We start from the raw sequence: 20,536 nt of genomic DNA on the forward strand, positions 1-20,536 counted from the left end.
GCACCAGGGATTTTGTCAGCTGGGTGAGGTAACCTCTTCTTGACAGGGATTGTTGTGTATTTGATCTAAACACAATCTGGGAGTTTATAGCACCAGTGTTGAACTGGGAGAAGAACAAAGTTAGAGGTCATCGGTGACTGATTCTAGAAACATCATACTTACTTTTCAAATGATCCACAACATCTACACTCCCCTTTGACAGAGGTCTTGGATTCTTCAGAATAGGTTCCTTTTATAAAAAAAAATTAAAAGCATTACAAATTCTATAGGTAAATATTACTATCTCAGCCATTAAACATTTTTTTTTTTAGTGACCAAGTTAGTTAATATATACATCTCTATAGTTTTTAGTTAGTTTTTTTTAATATAAATCCATTTTGAAGAAGCAGAGATGAAATCTCTTCTGAAGTTCTAAATAAACATAATGAAAGATTAAACCAGTGAAACTTGAAAATTAATTTTTTCAGTATAATTACTGGAATATATTTAATTATGGGTAAAATATATATAGATAACTCTTGCTAAAAAAAAAAAAGTTGTCCCACACCTTCCTATAGAAATTATCTGAAATTATTATAGAAATTATCTATAATATTATATATTATTATATAACATTTTCTGCTAAAGGTTGTTATCTTAAGAACACTATACAAAGGTCACTAGGAAAGTTTTATAATACAACGAAGCAAATCATTGCAAGCAGTTATACACATACTTAGAGTGTATTTAGACAGGTCCCAACATGCACTGTAGCCACTCTAATCACTGTCTCAGTGCCATTTGCTTTTTAGTAGCTGTGATAGTGAAAAGAGGTAGTGACATCATCATGGTTGAAAACTGAATACCGGGCAATTTTGCACATGAGTTAAGCGTTGATCAGTGCTTAAAGGAAATGTCTTCTGTACTTGGGAGAGGATTTTTCTCATTGTACAACAATATTTAGCTGGTACCGAGAGTTTGAAGGAGGAAATTTGTCAGGTTGACCATCTTTGTCTGTGACTGAAGGAAACATTGCTGCAGTCTAATAAATGCTAGAGACAGACCTACTACCAAATAGAGATTTCCTTAGGCATTAATGCAACAGCAATTCATGCTATTCTATAAATTCACCTTCAAGTAACAAAGCTTTGTATCCTTTGGGTGCTGCATAATTTGGCCAATGATCTGATGGCACATTGGGTTTCATGGTGTTGTGAAATGTTGAAATACATTGAAAATGGAAAGTCTCCCTATGTATTGTGATAAATTATGAAACTTGCCTGTACTATTATGATGTCCCTATCAAGGCTTAGAACAAAGTGTGGGTGTTTGAGGATGAGGAGATGGCTGTTCAAAAATCTTGATCCGTGAAGAAGAGAAGGGTGGCTGTATTTTTTAGTGTGAGAGGAGTATTAGAGCAAATTATATTGGAAACTCAGAAGACATTACTACCTTGGTATACCAACTGAAGGAAGCTGGAAAGTAGTATAACAAGGAATGCCTTCCTAGAATTGTCAAAACTCTCAAGAAGTTGCACTCAAACTCAAGGATGGACACATGGATTCTTCACCTTAATAGTGCTCCAGCTCACTGCTCCCAAGTTTGCTTTGAGTATTTGGCCAGGACTGGAATGAAACTATTAGAGATCTCTCTACAGATCTAACCTCGCCCCCACGTGATTTTACATTATTTCCCCAGGTGAAGGTCAAGACTGGAAGGGAGGAATTTTATGAGCGATGATAACCTCCTAAGGGCTTGGGACAAAGAGTGTGCCCAGATCTCTGACGAAACCAGTCTTTGAAGACTGGTTTTGAAGGATGGAGAAGTGTATAATGACAGGAATTTTTTTGAAAAATTAAAATTTTTTGAAAATTAAAGTCATATTGCAAAACTTTTCTAGTGCCCTTTGTACCTGATTTTAATAAATGAAACATGCTGTAAATATAACTTGCTTTCTGTTAAAGCCTTGTTACATATTGATAATGGAATTATCTGCTTAGATGTATGTCTGAAATCACTCAAAACATTCAATAAATTTAGTAATAGAATCATTCTGATTGGTTCTGATGTTCTTGCTATAAGCAAATATTAGTATATGAACTAATAAACTTACATGGAAAATTTTATTTATAAAGATTACAAATTAGTGCTATAATTTTAAATGGTTTTATTTGGTAGGTTCAGTAGTAAAAGGTGGTTTTACAGTCTTAAATTAATATAGTATTAGGTTAAACATTTAACTAACACTGCAGCTGTTCTAATGACAAGTTAGTTACCATTCAATAAGAGATAATATTATTCTCCCATCGGTTGGTCTAGTGGTTAAAACGCATCTTCCCAAATCAGCTGATTTGGAAAGTTGAGAGTTCAAGTCCTAGTAAAGCCAGTTGTTTTTACACAGATTTGAATACTAGATCGTGGATACCGGTGTTCTTTGGTGGTTGGGTTTCAATTAACCACACATCTCAGGAATGGTCGAACTGAGAATGTACAAGACTACAACTTCTTTTAGACTCATTCATATCATTCTCATTCATCCTCTGAAGAATTATCTAAACGGTAGTTACCGGAGGCTAAACAGGAAAAGAGAAAGAGAGAGAGAGATAATATTATTAGTATTGGCTGTGAAACATATTAATATCTGATTACACGTTTTTTTTTATATAACAAATAATACATTATTAAAAACGATACTATTATTTATAAATCCTGATTTGTATTTTTAAGTTTTTTCCTTGAATTTATATCAAAATATTCTTTCATTTAACATTTTTTTAACACTACTCTGTAATAATATATTTATTTGTTTTTGTTAATTTTATTTTACTAAATCATCAATATTTAATTTTATATTAATTTGTTGACAGGTTCTAAATAGTTTATCTACGCCTTCACAACAAGTTACAAGCAATACAGCACCTACAACTACTACAACAATGAATGTGACGACTACACCAAGAGAACTTGGTAGTAAACTAAGAAAAGATAGTATACATCCTGCACCACAATATCAGCAAGTCAATATAGGGTACGTTACTTCAATTGTTTTTTTTTTTTGTTAAATTTTTTCTTGATTTCAGTGCCATTATTTTTATTTTGAAATTCAATATGAACCCAACTGTGGTAGTCAACAGCTGCTGAATGCTAACTATCTTTTTATTAAAAATTAAAGTGTACTTTCTGTTTCTTAACTTTACTGATCTATGGAAATAGATGTATAAATTGTTGCTGAGCATCAGTATTTTTTTCTACTCTGTATTTTTTCATAATTGAAAGGAGTAAGTTAATTTGTTTTTTTAATATTTTTTTTGTGCGTGTTTTTCACTTTGTTTTATCTATCACAGTCTTCCGTATGACACTATGATAGTAGGCTTGTAATGAATCTGGGTACAGTACAAGTAGTACTTCTCATAGATACTTTCTCTGAGAGAATGATGGTCATTATGAAGTAGACCCATGTGATAAAATTAAGGTGTCGTTTGTAGGTCAATGTTATTTGCAGTTCAGTGGGCTTGTCGGGATATCAACATTGTGTTTGGCTCAGTGAAACTGTTTTTTTTTCTTTTTTATATTACGTGTTTCTGTAACTATAAAAAAAATTAAATCACTCTTTTGCATTTACTGTTCAAGTCTGATTGTGCAGGTGCATTGCCATGATGGATCATCTAGTTCTCATTTTAACAAATTCTTATATTTTTTCTTGGTCCTGTTTACATTCATCTTTGCTATTTTCAAACTATTTCATCAAATTTGTCTTACCTCCTTTTGTCTCTTAACCATGTCTGCCACCATTTAATGTGTTGTTAGTGTCATCTCCAAAAACTTATTTCGATGTTTGAAGACATTTCATTGGAGATTTCGTAAATTTATTAAGAAATTTGAAACTGACTTGCTGTTTAATTATCAAGTTTAGTATGATTGCATAGTATGAAAAATTGACTTCTGAATAAACCAATGATTTGAGTTAACTACCTATACCTAGGCTAACATGTGAAAAAAGTGTTCTTCCAAAAAAATGAGTACAACTGGAACTCCTCACCTTGTTCTTGAACGTAATAATCATATTTCGTATGTGCTACGATTACATTCAGAATTTTCATTTTTAAGTAATAGAAATTATACAGTGTGAGAGTCAAAAGTACAGAAACCCAACTTTAAAACTGTTCCAGATAGAATACTGTAACTTTTAAGATAAAGTATTGGTCAACTACCATTTGATGAGAAATAGAATTTCAACCCCTCTTGGGAGGGGGATGGTCCAGGGGTTGTAACTAAAATATTTTAAATGTAATACTCTTTTTGTGATACACCATTTTAAAAGTCTCTTTAAGATGAAATAGTATAAATAAGACGTTGGTGTGATGTCTAAATTATAATAATAAAAAATCATTAGAGATTATACAAGAATCTATTGAGAATCCTCATTCCTCAAAGAGTAAAAATTTCAAACCCTTCAAAATTCTTCTGGTGCAAGAACTTAATGAAGATGACTACAATCAAAAGCTTGAGTTCTGTGAAATTATGGTGAACAATATTTGTGCAGATCTTAATTTATTATACAGCATAGTTTTTAATGATGAGGCCACATTTTTTTTTTAAATAGCATTGTAAATTACCATAATTGTCGATACTGGACTGATATTATTCCACACTGGTACCTTGAGGCACATACACAGTATCCAGTCAAAATAAATGTATTGGCAGGTATTGTTGGTGAGCGATTGATAGGGCATATATTTATTAATGTAAATTTAAACTAAGTGAAACATGAGGTTTTGCTTCTCAACCATATCATTCCAAACATCATATCATTCCAAACATTCAAAACTTTTTGGTCCCAACTTTCAAAACATTTAGTTTCAACAAGGTGTGCCCCACCGTATTTTGGTCTTCAGGTACATGAAATTTTAAATGCATTTTTTCATGGAAGATGAATTGGCTGAAGGGGTCAAGTAGAGTGACCAGTGAAATCACCCAACTTGTCACCATTGGATTATTTTCTATGGAGCTGCTTAAAAAGTATTGTTTATCATCATAAGCCCTAAGATATCAATGATTTACAAAATAGAAATTGAGAACCAGCATAAAATATCGCTAGGGAATCATTGAATAATGCAGTATCATCCTTTTACAACTGATTGGTGCACTATCATCAGAAGGAGGACATTTCCTCCGTTTCCGTCCTCTGATGTTTCATTATTAAAATGAAACGTAAGTAAATAAGCAAAGGTTATGCTTAAGAAATATTTAAAAAAAAAATAAATTGATTCGATAATATCCATTTAATCAAATCTTTATAAATTTATTTATGTTCATATGAACAAATACTAATTTGCAATATGTGTTGGGTAAAGTTAACAAAAATAAAAGAACACACAGCTCGTATTTGCCAAAAGAAATTGGACTTTAATTGGAAAGAAAACAAATGATCTTTATCATAACCTTAAAAGATAAAAAGAAATTAACATAACTTAAGTCTATATAAGAAATATCAGCTGAATCAACATATGAATAATGATATTAAATGAGAAAATATATGAATATACGTTTTTTAAATACACATTTTGACAATATACAATTTAACAAAGCCTGGAAACAAGAGAACATAAAACACCATATTTACAATTATATACTTAGAAAAACATAACATCAATAAACATAGCATGACTGGAAAACTATTGCATTACTGACATATGCTGTAATATTGAAAAATTAGCAATGAACAAATGTCATTAGCTTAGAAAAATAAATTACAGTAAATCTTAATTATTGGCACTGGCCTTTCCTGATTTATGAACAACAAACTTATCATTAAATAATTAAAACATGTAATTCTAGTTTAGTATAGAAAAAAGGCCACAATAATATTCTAGTACAAAAAAAGTTAATTACAATAATCAAATTGAAATAAGTAAAAGTATAAGTAGAGTTCATATTAGTAGTAAGGTTTCTGGAAAATATAAAATTACAAAGCAGTCCTAAAACATAACTTCACATCAGAAGTAATTTTCTTTAGATTAATTTAAAGAAGAAATAATGTACGATTAACTGAATGTTCCACAAATTTTAATGATAAAATCAACTGTTTAACGTGATAAACAATGAAAATTGAACTTGCCTGTAGCACACAAATATTAGCAAGAGACGAACTCGTGAATGAAGGTAAATGAATACATACAGTAATCCTGGGCGTAGTCTGCAGTGGTGTATCAGGAATGCAGGGGTGAGACATGGTTTAGAGGTAGAATAATACGTAGCATCTCAGATATGTAGCAATGAGTTTGGAGATTCTGCATTGATGAAAATATAATCAGCAGCTCGAGAAGATTCGGCGTCGATAGAAATGGCAGTTTGTAGTAATTGAAGCACTTTCGACAGAGATGTAATATAGTGAATTTGAAGAATAACTTAACAAAGAAACAAGGCTGGACGAACATAGAAAACTGTGAAATCACGAAAAACTGACGAGTAGAACTAGAGAATATTTTGACAGAGAAGTACCGCAACGTTTATGAAGACAAAGAAAGTATTAACATTATACGAGCGGAAGAGAACATCGAAGCTTGGTCCTTCCAAGTCTGGAGGACCAGGATCCGCACAGCGTGAAAGTCAGGACTAGAATGAAAAACTGGCGTGGTGAGAGGTAGGGGAAGCGAACAAAGCAATGGACAGAAGAGTGTGTGTATGTGTGTGCGTGTGTGTTGACTACAAGAGTAGTGTCTTAAGTGTTAGTATGAGAACGATTAGAGAGAACGTGTGGAATTCGGGAACGAAGACATAACAAAAATAATTTACAAGCAAGCAGACCACTAAAGAATTACGTAAGATTGATAAAATAAATTTCTGAATACGCAAGTTGAAGAAATGACATCAGGGCAGACAAAGAGAAATAGACTTCTAGGAACTATGACAATATTGTGAAATTGGTTGAGAATAAAAAAAACTTAAGAATAATATATATATTAAGACAAAAAACAGCTATAAAATAATGCGTGATAGAAATAAGCTAACACCAATATGATGATGCAACAACCAGTCAAGCTGGAGCCTGAGAGAAATTGATGTCGAAAAGAAACCCAAACAACCTATTATAAAATACACGTATGATAAGCCTTACAAAAATGCAAAATAAATTACCAAGCCTGTAACCTACAAGCCTCGACCATAACCTTGAATTCATTGGAATAAAACGACTTTACGCAAACGGCGTAAACAATATGTGACATGTTCTGTCATGCTGGAAAACCTCTACTCTTTGTCACAGACTGAGGGTAGAATTGTTTAAAAGTTGTATGGCACAATTCTGTGTTGACAGTCAAGTCAAAAAATATTGCTCCACAATATGCTTACCAGAAACAGAACACCTTACGTTGATTTTCTTCTTTGAATATTGGCTACAGCATCTGGAGCCCTAATGGAAAGTTACCTATTTCATTTCGTGTTTGAAATTGACCTCATTGTACACCATTTTTTAACTAAATGGTATATGCTGCTTGTTGCTGAGATAATGGCATTAAGAAATTTTTCCGTGAATATTTGATGCGTTTCTTGAAAAAACCACCAATGCACAAAAGCTTTCACTGTAGCAACCCTTTCGTAGATCAAATTAGGCATTTTAGAAAAATACAACTGCAAAGAACAAAACTACATTGCACTGAAGCTGTGTTTAGAGATGGTCAAATAACAGCAGTTCAAGTTAGCTTGGTGATTTTTGAGTTACTTATCTGGGGTTTATATATTTTACTGAAATTAATCTTTAAGATTCATGCTATTCCTGAGTAATATTATTTTATTAATTATATTTAAATTCCATTAAAATAAACCACCTAGTATAGAATATTGAGATAAGATATATCTTATCTTACTTCCATGGAAAAATTAAAACTACTTTCATGAAAAATTTATATTTTCATGTTCATGTTGTATATTTTCAAGATTTATATATATATATATATGTGTGTGTGTGTGTGTGTGTGTGTATGTGTGTGTTGTCTAGCGTGTTAAAAAAGTCACTCTGAACCTACCAATAGCAAGGTTAATATAAACTTAGCAATTTATATAAAAAAGTTTTCAAATCATTAGTTTTAAAACAGTATATCAGGTAATGCATTACCATAATTATATGTTGGAACTCAGTTGTTATCATAATTTGATTAAGGATGGATACAAACATTGGTTCTAAATAATATAATTTTAGTGTTATAGTTTCAACTTGATTTTATTGATTATCAATATTAACAAATGAGTTGCCTTTTGGATAATTACGAGGGATATTTCTAAAGTAAAGACTGCTGGAAAATTCTTCTTAAGGTTGACGAACCTGTATTGTTCATGGCCATGCTAGTAATGTACACATTGCATTGTTGACTGTAAGTTGTCACATTGTAGTATCTTTGATTAGTGTGAGTTATTATGTTATAAAATGAATAGAAAATGATGTTGCTGCCTTGTGAAATACATAGTCATATGTTTTTTAAACCAGCATAACATTAGGCTGACTGAAATTCATACTTAGTAGTTGGTTGCTGTGTACGGTGATAATGTAATGAATGAAAGAAGTGTCCAAAAATGGTATGAAAGTTTAGAAATAACAGAATTAATGTGTACGATAAAGAATGTTCTGGGAGGTTCTTATAATCACCAAGGACTTGTTGAAACACATTGATGATGAAATTAGAAAAGATTGTCACTCAACGATTTCTGACCTGGCCTTTCTTTTTCCTGATGTTTCAAGAGTTATTGTTCGCATTGTTCATGACCATTTAGGCTTGAGAAAGGTTTGTACATACTGGGTGCTGCACATCTTAATGGAACATCACAGAAATGTCCGAATGGAATCTGCTTTAGAATATTTGATGTGCTACACTGAAAAAGGTGATGAGCTTCTTAATTCAATTGTTACTGGCAATGAAACATGGATTTTGTATTACACTTCAGACAGTGAAGTGAATGGCATCATCCTCAATCACTAATCAGACCAACAAAGGTCAAGCCACAGCCATTTGCACGCAAATTGATGGCCACAGTCTTTTGGGATCAGTTTGGCACACTTCTGATTGATTCATGCCACGTGGAACGATTATAAATGCAGAAGCTTACTGCAAAACTCTACGTAAGTTACAGGGCGCCACTCAAAATTGGCGATGTAGGCGGCTGACCGACGGCATTGTCCTGCTGCATGATAATGCACATCCACATGTTGCAGGTCTGAAATGTGATTTACTGAGAACATTTGGATGGGAAATTTACAATCACTCACCATATAGTCTGAACTTAGCCTCTTCTGGTTACCATTTGTTTGGGAAATTGAAAGAACTTTTGAGTGATAAGCAATTCATGGGTGACGATGAACTTAAAAATGCTGTTAAGCAGTGACTAAATTGACTGGTGGCAGAAGAATACAATGAGGTTATATTGAAGCTGGTGTATCGCTACAATAAATGTCTTAATTCATGTGCCAATTATATAGAGAAGTAGTATAAAGTATGTAGTTTAAGAGAAATAAAACTATTTATAAAGTTTTCAGAATAAATTTTTTTTATAATGAAATGGTCATTACTTTTGAGATAAACTCTCATATACTACAATTCACCAATTGAGAAATGTCGTTTGGTCCTCAGATCATTTTCTGTTTTGAATTCCAGTTTTATAATTAATAATATAGTTAGAATCAGTATGTCTGATGTAAACAAGGGAAAAATTACATCTGATTATGGGCATAGTGTTACCATTTTTATTATTTAAAGGCCTGAATACACAATATGAAATAAGAATATTTAAAATTTCATCTACAATTTAACAAAATATAACATCCAGATAATGAATAATCTACCTACTCACATTTGTCTTACAAATATAATTTTAACAAAAAATTGAATCTCTCTGTACATGATCATATATAAAAAAAAAGATCTGGTATATTTTTCCTTTCTTGTATATAAGAAATTACATTCATATCATTTTTCAGTTACTTATTTTTTAACTTTATTATAATTGAAAATCAAGATAGTCTAAAGATCCAAAGACATATGCAAAGTATAAACTGGTTATTTTTCTTGTAAGTTTCCCTTTTTAGTTAATAAATAGATCGTCTAACATATAATCCAGTTGAAGAAAAGGTCTGAATTATATAAAAATGAGTTGAATTATAATAATTTTTTTCACGCTTGATTTGATAAATATAAAAACCAAGTAATAATCATTATAATTGTTTACAGGTATTCTCCTGCACAGAGACCACAAGAAGGACCTAGTCCTGGTTACCCAGGTCCTCCTGGTGTTTATTCTCATTCTCAGCAGCCGGCTCCGCCATCAAATTACAATCCATTTATCTATGGCAATGATGTTGACTCTGTTGATATTGCAACCAGAGTTGCAATGGTTTGTATACATTTTTTATATTGTTTTTGATTAGCCCTATTAGTTATAGTGATGAAATTTTCATCATACGACGTGTGTTCAAAAAGTAATAAAAGTTTTGTTTTTTGGAAAGAATTTTATTTATTCGTCTACATTAATGTTATCTCCTTCAAAATAGTCACCATTAGATATTATACACTTAATGCCAGCCCTTTTTCCAATCCCCAAAACACTTCTGGAACTCGATCTTTGGAATAGTATTTAGCTCTTTCAGGGATTCGCTTTTAATCTCATCTATTCTTGTAAAACAACAGCCCTTTAATGTGCTCTTTATTTTTGGGAATTGAAAAAATCACACGAGATCATGTCCAGCGAATATGGCGGCTGGGGTATCATTACAGTGTTGTTTTTGGCTAAAAATTGACAAACAAGCAGTGAAGGGTGACCAGGCGCATTATTGTGGTGCAAAAACCATGAATTTTTTTGCCACAAATCCAGGCATTTATTCGGATTGCTTCATGCAAATGACGTTGAATTAGTAGGTAATACTCCTTGATCATTTGACCTTGTGGCAAGAACTCATGATGCACTATGCCGTTAAAATTGAAGACACAGTGAGCATAATCTTCATATTCGACTATACTTGTCGAGATTTTTTCGGTCTTGGTGATCCAGAATGCCTCCATTGGGATGATTGAGCTTTAGTTTTGACATCATAATCTGTAAACCCATGTTTCATCGTCTGTTGTGACACATTTCAGTAGTTCTGCATCGTTGTTGACTTTATTTAGCGACTCCTGAGCAACTTCCATTCACCGCTGTTTTTGTTCAAAATTCAACAGTTTTGGACAAATTTTGCTGTCACATGTTCCATACCCAAAACACCCAAAAACATTTCATGGCATGAGCCAATTAATATCTCAACATCATCGGCAACTTCGTTGATTGTGATTAAGCGATCATTCATAATCATTTCTTTCACTTTTTCAACGGTTTATTGGTTGTTGATGTGCTGGGGCATTCGGGGCGCTTGTCGTCTTCACGACCTTCTTGGAAATGCTTATACCACTTATAAACCCGCACTTTAAGTATTTAACATTTTTTAAATGTTGCTACACTTAATTCCATTCTTGTAGCAAAATTTAATACAAATTCTCTGATCCATTATTTATACAAATAAAAAAATCGCTGATCATACCCAAACACGTGTTGTCCTTTTAACAGCTGACAACAGACTAAACATCCAATATGGATAAAAATGTACAGATTCTTTTCAGACATGTTTACCAATACAACAATGAAAAAATCCCAAGAATCGGACTAATACAATCTACGAAATTTCAAAATTCTCGTTACTTTTTGAACGCACCTTGTATTTAATTGATGTTGTTTATATCACATTAAAAAATTATGCAAATCACTAAAATTGGTAAATTGTTCATTGTTTTATTTAGATTAATTTAAAAAAATGTCATTATTTTGCACAAGAATAAATTTAAGGAAGTTATTATACAATGTGCTCATTATATTAGTTTAAGTTTTATGGTTGTCATTGATTAAGTAATTTTCTGCTCATTTTTATAAGCAATACTGTCATATGTCATTAAATAACTATTCAGTTATATATAAAATATGCAAAACTACTTTCCGTACTGCACTTCTACTTTGGTGTGTGTAATGCATTGTTACTTATAGAAAGGATGCATTCATTAATATGTAACTTTACATCATCATCTCTCAGTCTTTGTTATGATTATGAAGCTTGGAAAACATCTGAGTTTATATGTGACACTAATCAGATTGTTTTCTGACAGTAATGCTATTCATTATATAGCCAATTCCTGTGGTGATCAGCGTGAATGTCACTTATAGGGCTGAATATTACCTGTATTTTGACAGGCTTGGCATGACAATATGCTATTTTGACAGGCATGACAGTATGTAACAGTATATTTAGCTAAATGATGTAAGCAACAGGAAATCTGTTCACTTTTCTTTAGTAAGTCTGGCTTGGTTATGCTATCTTTGGGAGTAACTTTTCTTGTCATTTTTCACTAATAGGGTTAAAACAAGTTTTAGAAATTTAAAAATTCTCTAAAAAAGATTTTTCAAAAACTTTCAGTTCTGTCATAAGTTTTCATTCTACATAACATGCTTAGTCCTTTATTTTTTAACTATCAGTAATTTGTTTTTCTAATTGTATGCAATATTTTTTAGTGTTATGTTACTAACAATAATAGCAGCTTTATTGAATCATGACTAATATAGCAGTGCTTACAATTACAGGGTAGACTGTATATATGACTTTAAATAATTTACACATACACACACACACACCATATATTTTGTGTGTGTGTATATATATATATATATATATATATATATACACATACACAAACAAACATTTTAAATCCTATTTACAATTACGGAATTGGCTATACACACACACTTCACCTAGTATAGTAGTACACCTAGGTGGTTTATATTAATATAATTTAAAATATAGTTTACAGAGGAGTAATATGAATTTTAAAAAGATCTCAGTACTCTGTAATATATATATAAATTAATTACAGGCTAGTCTAGAAAACTTTCTGTACTTCGATAATTATTTAGTTTTTTGAAATATTTATATTATAATGATTTTATAATAACAAAGATTGCAGGGTTTCAATTATAGAATTTTTTAAATAATTTTTTTACATTAATCTTTTTTTAAGAAATTCACTTTCTGTTTAAAAATTTAATGTGTGTAAAATTAATATAAAGTTCCTTATTATACTGATTTTCCATTTCATTTTTTAAATATCCATAAAAAATAAATTTTTATACTGATTGGATATAAATAATATTTTTTTTTAGATTGTATCAGGAAGATTAAGTAGGTATACCACTCAGGTAAAAAAGGAATTACCCTAGCATGCATTTATCTAGATACATCAGTTGAAGCCATGGTAAAATCTTCATCAGAGCATTGTCGTCATAAAATACACCATTAATTATAAAATAAAAAAAACTTATGTAGTTAATCCATATTGACAGTTGAAGGTGGTTAATACATAAAATGGTAGTAAAAGTGTGAATATACAAAATAATAAAATAAAATAAAAATTTAGTAGGCTTAATGAAAATTATTTGAGCAGATATTATTTTTGCATGACATTACAAATGAATGTTAAAGATTAAAAGTTCTGTACTTAGAAATACTGTATTACTTAAATTGTTAGTTCTATAGTATCAAATTATTAATTGTATAATATTTTTTACAGGTTCGATTTTTCAACTCTCAAAACCTTTTAGCTAACTTCACTGAACACACTCGAACATTAAGGTTATACCCTAGACCAGTTGTTGCACTTCAAATAAATAGCTTTCTTCGTTCAAGACCTCGTTGTTCTGAATTCCTTGACAAATTTGCTCGAACTCAGGTAAATTATATTTTGTGTTTACGTATTTTATTCCTCATTCTGACTAATAAGGATTGTGTATTAATGTAGTTTTTATTTCCTTTTCTTTTCCCAAAAGGTCTTCATTCCTTCCATCCATCTATTTAGGTATATACCAATCTTAAGAGACGTGCACCAGTATGACTTAACAGCCCTTATGTTCGTAGAATTGATACTCAACTTAATGACACTGTGAGAATGATTGCTGGGGTTATCAGGTCTACTTCCATGGAGTGGCTCCCGGTATTGAGCCACATACCACCCCCGAACCTGCGCTGTATGAACGCTCTTGTACGAGAGTACAAGAAGATTATGGACAATCAAAACCTGCCAATAGATGAGGATGTTGAGGATGCCAATTGTGGTCTTCAATCTAGAAAACCACCTATCAAAACAGCAATTGCTGCCACAGAGGATGGATTTGACCTAATTGAGGCCTGGCGTCGAGAATGGGACACGAAGCAGAATAAACAAAATCCCATGTATTACTCAAAGGCCACCGGGTTTTGACTTGCCACGTAAGACCTGGTCCTAACACTAAACAGAATACGGACTCAGCATGGTAGGCACCTATTTCCTGTATAAATGGGGTAAAACACCGACGCCCCTTTTTGAGTGTGGTGAAAATCAAACTTTCAGAAACATCACAGAAGTTTCCCCTAAGACAGCTTATGAAGGGAATCTTGAAGATTTCCTGATGGCGACTCCATGATCGATAGCATATATTAGTTTGTTAAATCTTTGTTTATAATTTTGACTGTAATTGGTGTTATGTTTTAGTGCCATACACTAAATAAAATTAAGAGATATTCAACATCTTTAAATCTTTTTCTATTTTTTTAAACCGTATTGTATTTGTGGTTTTGTTTTCATAAAAATCAAATATTTGTTTTGTCAATCTGTTGTTGTTCATTCTGTATAAATGACCATAAAATCTTAAACATCTTTTTCAGATTAAATCCCCAACTTTTTCTATACCTTTGTAAATTTCTTTTTCACTTTTCAGTTTGTAAATTCCATCATAATATTTTGGTTCGTACATTTTTCTTAAAATTCTTTCTCATATTTTGTTTTTATTATTTACCAAAAAGATATGAAAAAGCTGCTATATAAAATTAAATATGCTAGTATTCTGAAAATGATGTAATTGTGTTAATTTTTTGGCAATGGAGGCTAGTTAGGATTTAAAATATCAGAAAATTGTTGGTCATATTGGTCATTCATGTTGTAAGTCATTATGCAAGTGTACATATATATATATACATATGTTACTATTTGAATTTGTTTAATACTTGAAATATTAATCTAGAAAGTATCAAATTATCAAATATTAAAATCAGATAAGTGCAAGTACTTTACAGTTTGAACTATTTTAACAAAGTAACCTATGAAGAGATTGTTAACTGAACACTATGAGATGTAGAACTGAGTAATGATTAAATCATGCTCTATGTATATTCATTTACACTACAGTGTTACACAACATAATGGTTCATATTTAAATATAAAACAGGCAGCTACATAGATGCATTTGTTCATTTTATGATATTTAAATAAAAGCTATAAATTACATCTTTAAAAATAACATCTGAGATAAAATTCCTATTTATTACAACAACTTTATATTATTATAAGTAAAATTGTTTACCGTCTCAATGAAAAGATCACATAATTTTGCTATCTTATGTACAAATACAGTTAGTTACGTTTATAAAAAATTGACTTGCTTTACTCAGTTGTTTTTAAATTAAATATACAAGTACGAGTGAATATTAATATGGTAAAAGGTACTATGAGGCAGCAGCAGGTGACCAGGCTTATGGACTTAAAACTGCTGTGGTAGTTGACAGTTGCCTGTAATATAGAAGAATTTAACAAATTTTAAGTTAATTGTTTTTAACTTATGTGCTAAAAATAAGGGATCGTCTGTCCATAAAAGTTGCTGATTGAAAAACTGTTTTATATTTTATAGGTCGCTATATTGTAACCATAAATTTCACTGAGCATAAGGATTCCAACACTAAAATAATGTATGAATTGTTAGTAAAATGAAATGTTTTATTGTATGAAAGACTATATTTAATTTAAATATTTTATTCATTGGTTTTTTCTCTCAATAAAATATGCATTAGAAACTGCATACCTCTTAGCAAAACGTTTAAAATTAAATAATTATTTTGTATTTCAGGCTGTTGAATTTCTTGCTGAATGGTCCTTAACTCCTAGTAATGAAGCATTCCTTAGGGTTCATACTGGTGTGTTTGATCCTCAACAAATTGGAGATAAAGCTAAATGGTTTGCACATCAGTTAGAGCCTATTACATTTTCAGTTTGGGATGAAAGTTCATCTCTTGCTGGAGCATTAAAATACTTACCTCAACAGGAACAACCCACTGGTAATCGTAAAATTAATTTTTAAAGCCAATATAAATGCATGCAATATTATTTTTATTGTTCTAATATCATGCAGTAAAGATATTATTCATAATGTGAATAAGAAGTATAGTTATCAGTCACACAATAAAGCAATTATATAATTTAATATATGAAAGAAAATTTAAATACATTTGAACAATTTAGAGAAAATAAAAGTAAGTTTAATGACATAAAGAAAAAATTGTGATCCCTACACTGCTGATATGAAAGTGGTAGAATTTTTCTTTACTGTTATTAGTCATTACTAAGAAAAAATTGTACTACATAAAACAATTTCATATTAAAATTTAATTATTTTTGTTCTTTTTAAATTAGTATTTTCTTGTAGTCATTTTATTTTAAGTCTTTGATTGTACCTTTAAATTGTACGTCTTTTTTAATACTTAATATACTGAAAATTAACATACTTATTTTAAAATAATGAATTCACTATAATTAACATATTTTGTGAAGAAGATTAAAATTGTGTCAAAAAAAAGGAATTTAAATAAATTATTGGTATAAGTATTATTAATATTAGTTTAAGTATTAAATGATGATGTTAAAAATTTACTACAAATCTTTTTCAAGTTTCTGATTATTCTAAATAAATTAAATTTATGGATGGATAAATTTTAATACAAAAAAAAGTTCATCTTGATATTTGAATGACCAATAAAATATCTGTTTCAAATTATCATATATATCTTTCTATTGATTGCAACAATATAAAGTTGACAAAGATTATTATTTGATACTATAATTAGTATATTTTGTGAAGAACATTAAAATTGTGTCAAAAAAAGGAATTTAAATAAATTATTGGTATAATTATTAATATTAGTTTAAGTATTAAATGATGATGTTAAAAATTACTACAAATCTTTTTCAAGTTTCTGATTATTCTAAACAAATTAAATTTATGGATGGATAAATTTTTATTTAAAATAAATTTTAATCCAAAAAAAGTTCATGACCAATAAAATATCTGTTTCAAATCATCATATATATCTTTCTGATGATTGTAACAATATAAAGTTGACAAAGATTATTATTTGATACAGGGTTTTGTAAAGCAGAGGAAAACATTTAAGTACTTTTAGACCTCAGCACATATGAAACTTGTATAAGGAAATTATTCATTCATTAATATGTAAGATAAGAGTACTTGAATATAATCACTTTTAGCAAATAATGTAGTGTAAAAATAATATAAAATATTTAGTAAAAGTGTAAAAATAATGAAAAAAGGTTATTCTTGTTACCAGGATTAATAATTAATTTAAGAATTTAAAAACCGCTAAAGATTAGTTTAATTCATTGATTGTACTTTTAAGAAATGTAATAATAGTAAAATAATAATAATAATAATCATATGAGTAATTAGTATAATAATTATTAAATTTTATTAGAATATTTTTTATTAATGAAGAAATGTTTAATTATACCGTGTTTAGTTAATATACATTCTGTGTTATTGTTGTACTTAAAAAATTAAAAATAATAAATAGATTAAAAAAATAAATAAAACAAAAAAAAAATGTTATCAAGAAATGCAAATTAAGACACTATAATACAGTATTAAAACCACAAGGTTTATATGCCTCTGATGCTTATCTCTCCATATAAAGGTTTAGTAGAAAAAATAGAAAAATATGATAGAAGAATCTTACTGAAAATCTTCCCATCTACAAAACCAAAGAGGCTGGAAAATAAAACCCATTGAAAAACTATATGAAAAATAAAAACTGGGAAATGAAAAAGTATATACTACTGGTTTTGAGGGTCACGGGAAAAATCAGCCTGAAGCTGATGTAAAGCAGTTGCTAAACTGAAGTGTTTGGGCTTACACCATATTGAGACAGTAAAACCTCAAAATGAAGAATAATTGCCTAATAATGCTTTGATTTAGTTGTTTTTTAAAATTGTTATAGTTTAGTTGTGTAGTTTAGAAAGCTCAGTTGTTTCACAGTTTGGAGATGGGCTACTGGATCTATGACTGACTAATTGTTGTGTATGGTGTCCTGCACTACAATATCCCTTCTGCTGGTTTATTAGCAATGCCAACATTACTTTAGATACCTCGGATAGAATTTTTATGCATCTTTGTGTTTTCTAAACTCTGACCAAGTAATAATTATATGATGGAATTTGTTAAGTGGTTTTTTTTTTTTTTTAATTATGTAAATGTTTAATATTTTTTTATAATTTAATTAAAATCTGTTTTGCAGATGAAAGTGGGTCTGATTCTGAAGGGGCTGACAGTACAAGTTCCTCTTACTCATCTCTTAGTGATTTTGTATCAGAAATGGTATCTTCAGATCTATCACCAAGTTAGTGATTTGTTATTTATTATGTGTGTACATTTTTATTTACTTTATTATGTGTACATAAAATCTTTTACATTCTAAAGAAGAGTTTTATCTTCTATCTGATCCCTTCATTTTCTTTTATGATTTGTACCGGACTTTTTCCATAATTTTCTGGGTGTACCTTGGTCATTATGCAAAGTTCTCTTCTACATTTATCTGTGTTAGTTTTTAAAAGATTTTATGTTGCAGCAATGGCTTGATGATTTTATCAAGTTATGTGCCTTGATTATTATCGTCAGTTAAGCAATGGCTACCATGGAGGAGAAAGCAGAGTGCATACTATGGTTTCATGAAAATGGTTTTGGAAAATTATATAGCATTACTTAGCTATATAATCTTCCATAGATTCGACTTATGTCGTATTCATTCTGGGTTCTCAGTGACTTTATTCACCAAATAGATTATAAGAATCTTTGATTGCATCATATCTTCAATGTTTCCAGGCTTCTATTTTGTGTTATTCTTAGTCTTATATTTACTTGTAGATAGATAGTGCATTTTAAAAAAAGATCTTTAGAGAACTTTTGTTTAGATTATTAAGATTTATATTATATTACATGATTTATTTTATTATTATTCAAACAAAATTTTGATTGGTTTATCCTGTTTCTTCTCTTTTAGTTTTTCCATTTTTTGTTATGTTATCCAGACATGAATCCCTCCGCATTTCCCAGTGGTTCACTATGTAAAAATGATCTTTTTGTATGCTGCGTGTTGCTTTACCACTTTTCTGATCTTCCTTCATCATCTTGTTTATTTTCATATTGTGTCTGTGCTTAATTTACTATTCAATTCTACTAGTTCTAGTTCTCCTTACTCTTTTTTTCAAGTCTTTTATATGCGAGACAAAAATACTAGGTGAATTTAAATTATTTAGCGCATTTTAGGTGTTAATAAAAAATGAACAAAACAATGTAGTGCACATTGATTTTTTCCCCAAACGGTAGTGTAGGTACTAGAGTTACTGAAGACCATAAATGGATGTGCTGGTGTGATGTAACAACAGAGGGGATCGTCAGTTGAGCAATGGCTACCGTGGAAGAGAAAGCAGTATGCTTATTATGGTTTCATGAAAGTGGATCTATTATTTCTGTTTGTAGATGTTTTCGTTTAGAGTAGAAGTGTAATCCTCCTAATAAAGACTCTACTTAATGTTGGTATCAGCAGTTTAAGGATACAGGAAGTGTAGTACACAAGAAAGATGATGGCAGATCTCCTATCCAAGGAAGTTATGGATTGAGGAAGAGAAATTTTTCAGAGAAGCCCAGATAAACTGACTCGTAGTCCATGTTTAATATATGTATGACTGTTTAGTGTATGTATGTAGTAACTCATAGTGTATGTTCAGAACTTTGAATACTGAATCAACAATTATGAAGGTTCTATATAAGCGCCTAAAATTTCATGCATACAAAATTAAGTTGGTGCATGCAATTGAAGATGACGATAAACCATGCAATTAAAATTTTGCCATGGACATTCTTGATAAAGTGAATGAAGATAATGCATGTTTAGAAGAAGTAATCTTCTCTGATGAAGCTACTTTCCTTGGTTTCTGGTCACGTTGACTGTCAAAATTGTCAGGTTTGGTGTAGCAAGAACCCTCATGCTGTTAACAAACACAATGTGATAGCTGAAAAATTAATGTTCAGTATGTGTTGACTGTTTATGAAGTGGTCAGACCATTCTTCTTCACTGAGCAAGTGGTTACTAGTCCTAGTTATCTGTACATGTTAAAAAAGTATGCAGTACCACAAATTGAACGCTGGTAACACAATGTTTACTTCCAACAAGATGGCACTCCACTACACCAGGGTTTACATGTTAGGGACTACCTATATGAACAGTTTTCTCAATGTTGGATCGGTTGTGATAGAGCAATTCCCTGGCCATCTCAATCCCCTGATGTTATGCCACACGATTTCTTTCTTTGAGGGTTTGCATAAGTGTGTACGCAACAAAGGT

At 30.5% G+C, this 20,536-nt stretch overlaps 1 protein-coding gene across 1 annotated transcript in view; it reads left to right on the plus strand.

The window, feature by feature from the left end:
• The window catches only part of Rab3-GEF (Rab3 GDP-GTP exchange factor), a 316,556-nt gene that overhangs the window by 146,310 nt on the left and 149,710 nt on the right, over window positions 1-20,536 (plus strand). Inside the window, exons 12-16 of the mRNA XM_075355604.1 lie at window positions 2,847-3,007; window positions 10,197-10,359; window positions 13,608-13,766; window positions 15,973-16,180; window positions 18,431-18,532. Of these exons, the coding sequence (XP_075211719.1) occupies window positions 2,847-3,007; window positions 10,197-10,359; window positions 13,608-13,766; window positions 15,973-16,180; window positions 18,431-18,532 (793 nt within the window). The remainder of the gene's footprint in view (window positions 1-2,846; window positions 3,008-10,196; window positions 10,360-13,607; window positions 13,767-15,972; window positions 16,181-18,430; window positions 18,533-20,536) is intronic.

Source organism: Lycorma delicatula, chromosome 2, assembly GCF_047948215.1.
Source record: "Lycorma delicatula isolate Av1 chromosome 2, ASM4794821v1, whole genome shotgun sequence".
NCBI lineage: Eukaryota > Metazoa > Arthropoda > Insecta > Hemiptera > Fulgoridae > Lycorma > Lycorma delicatula.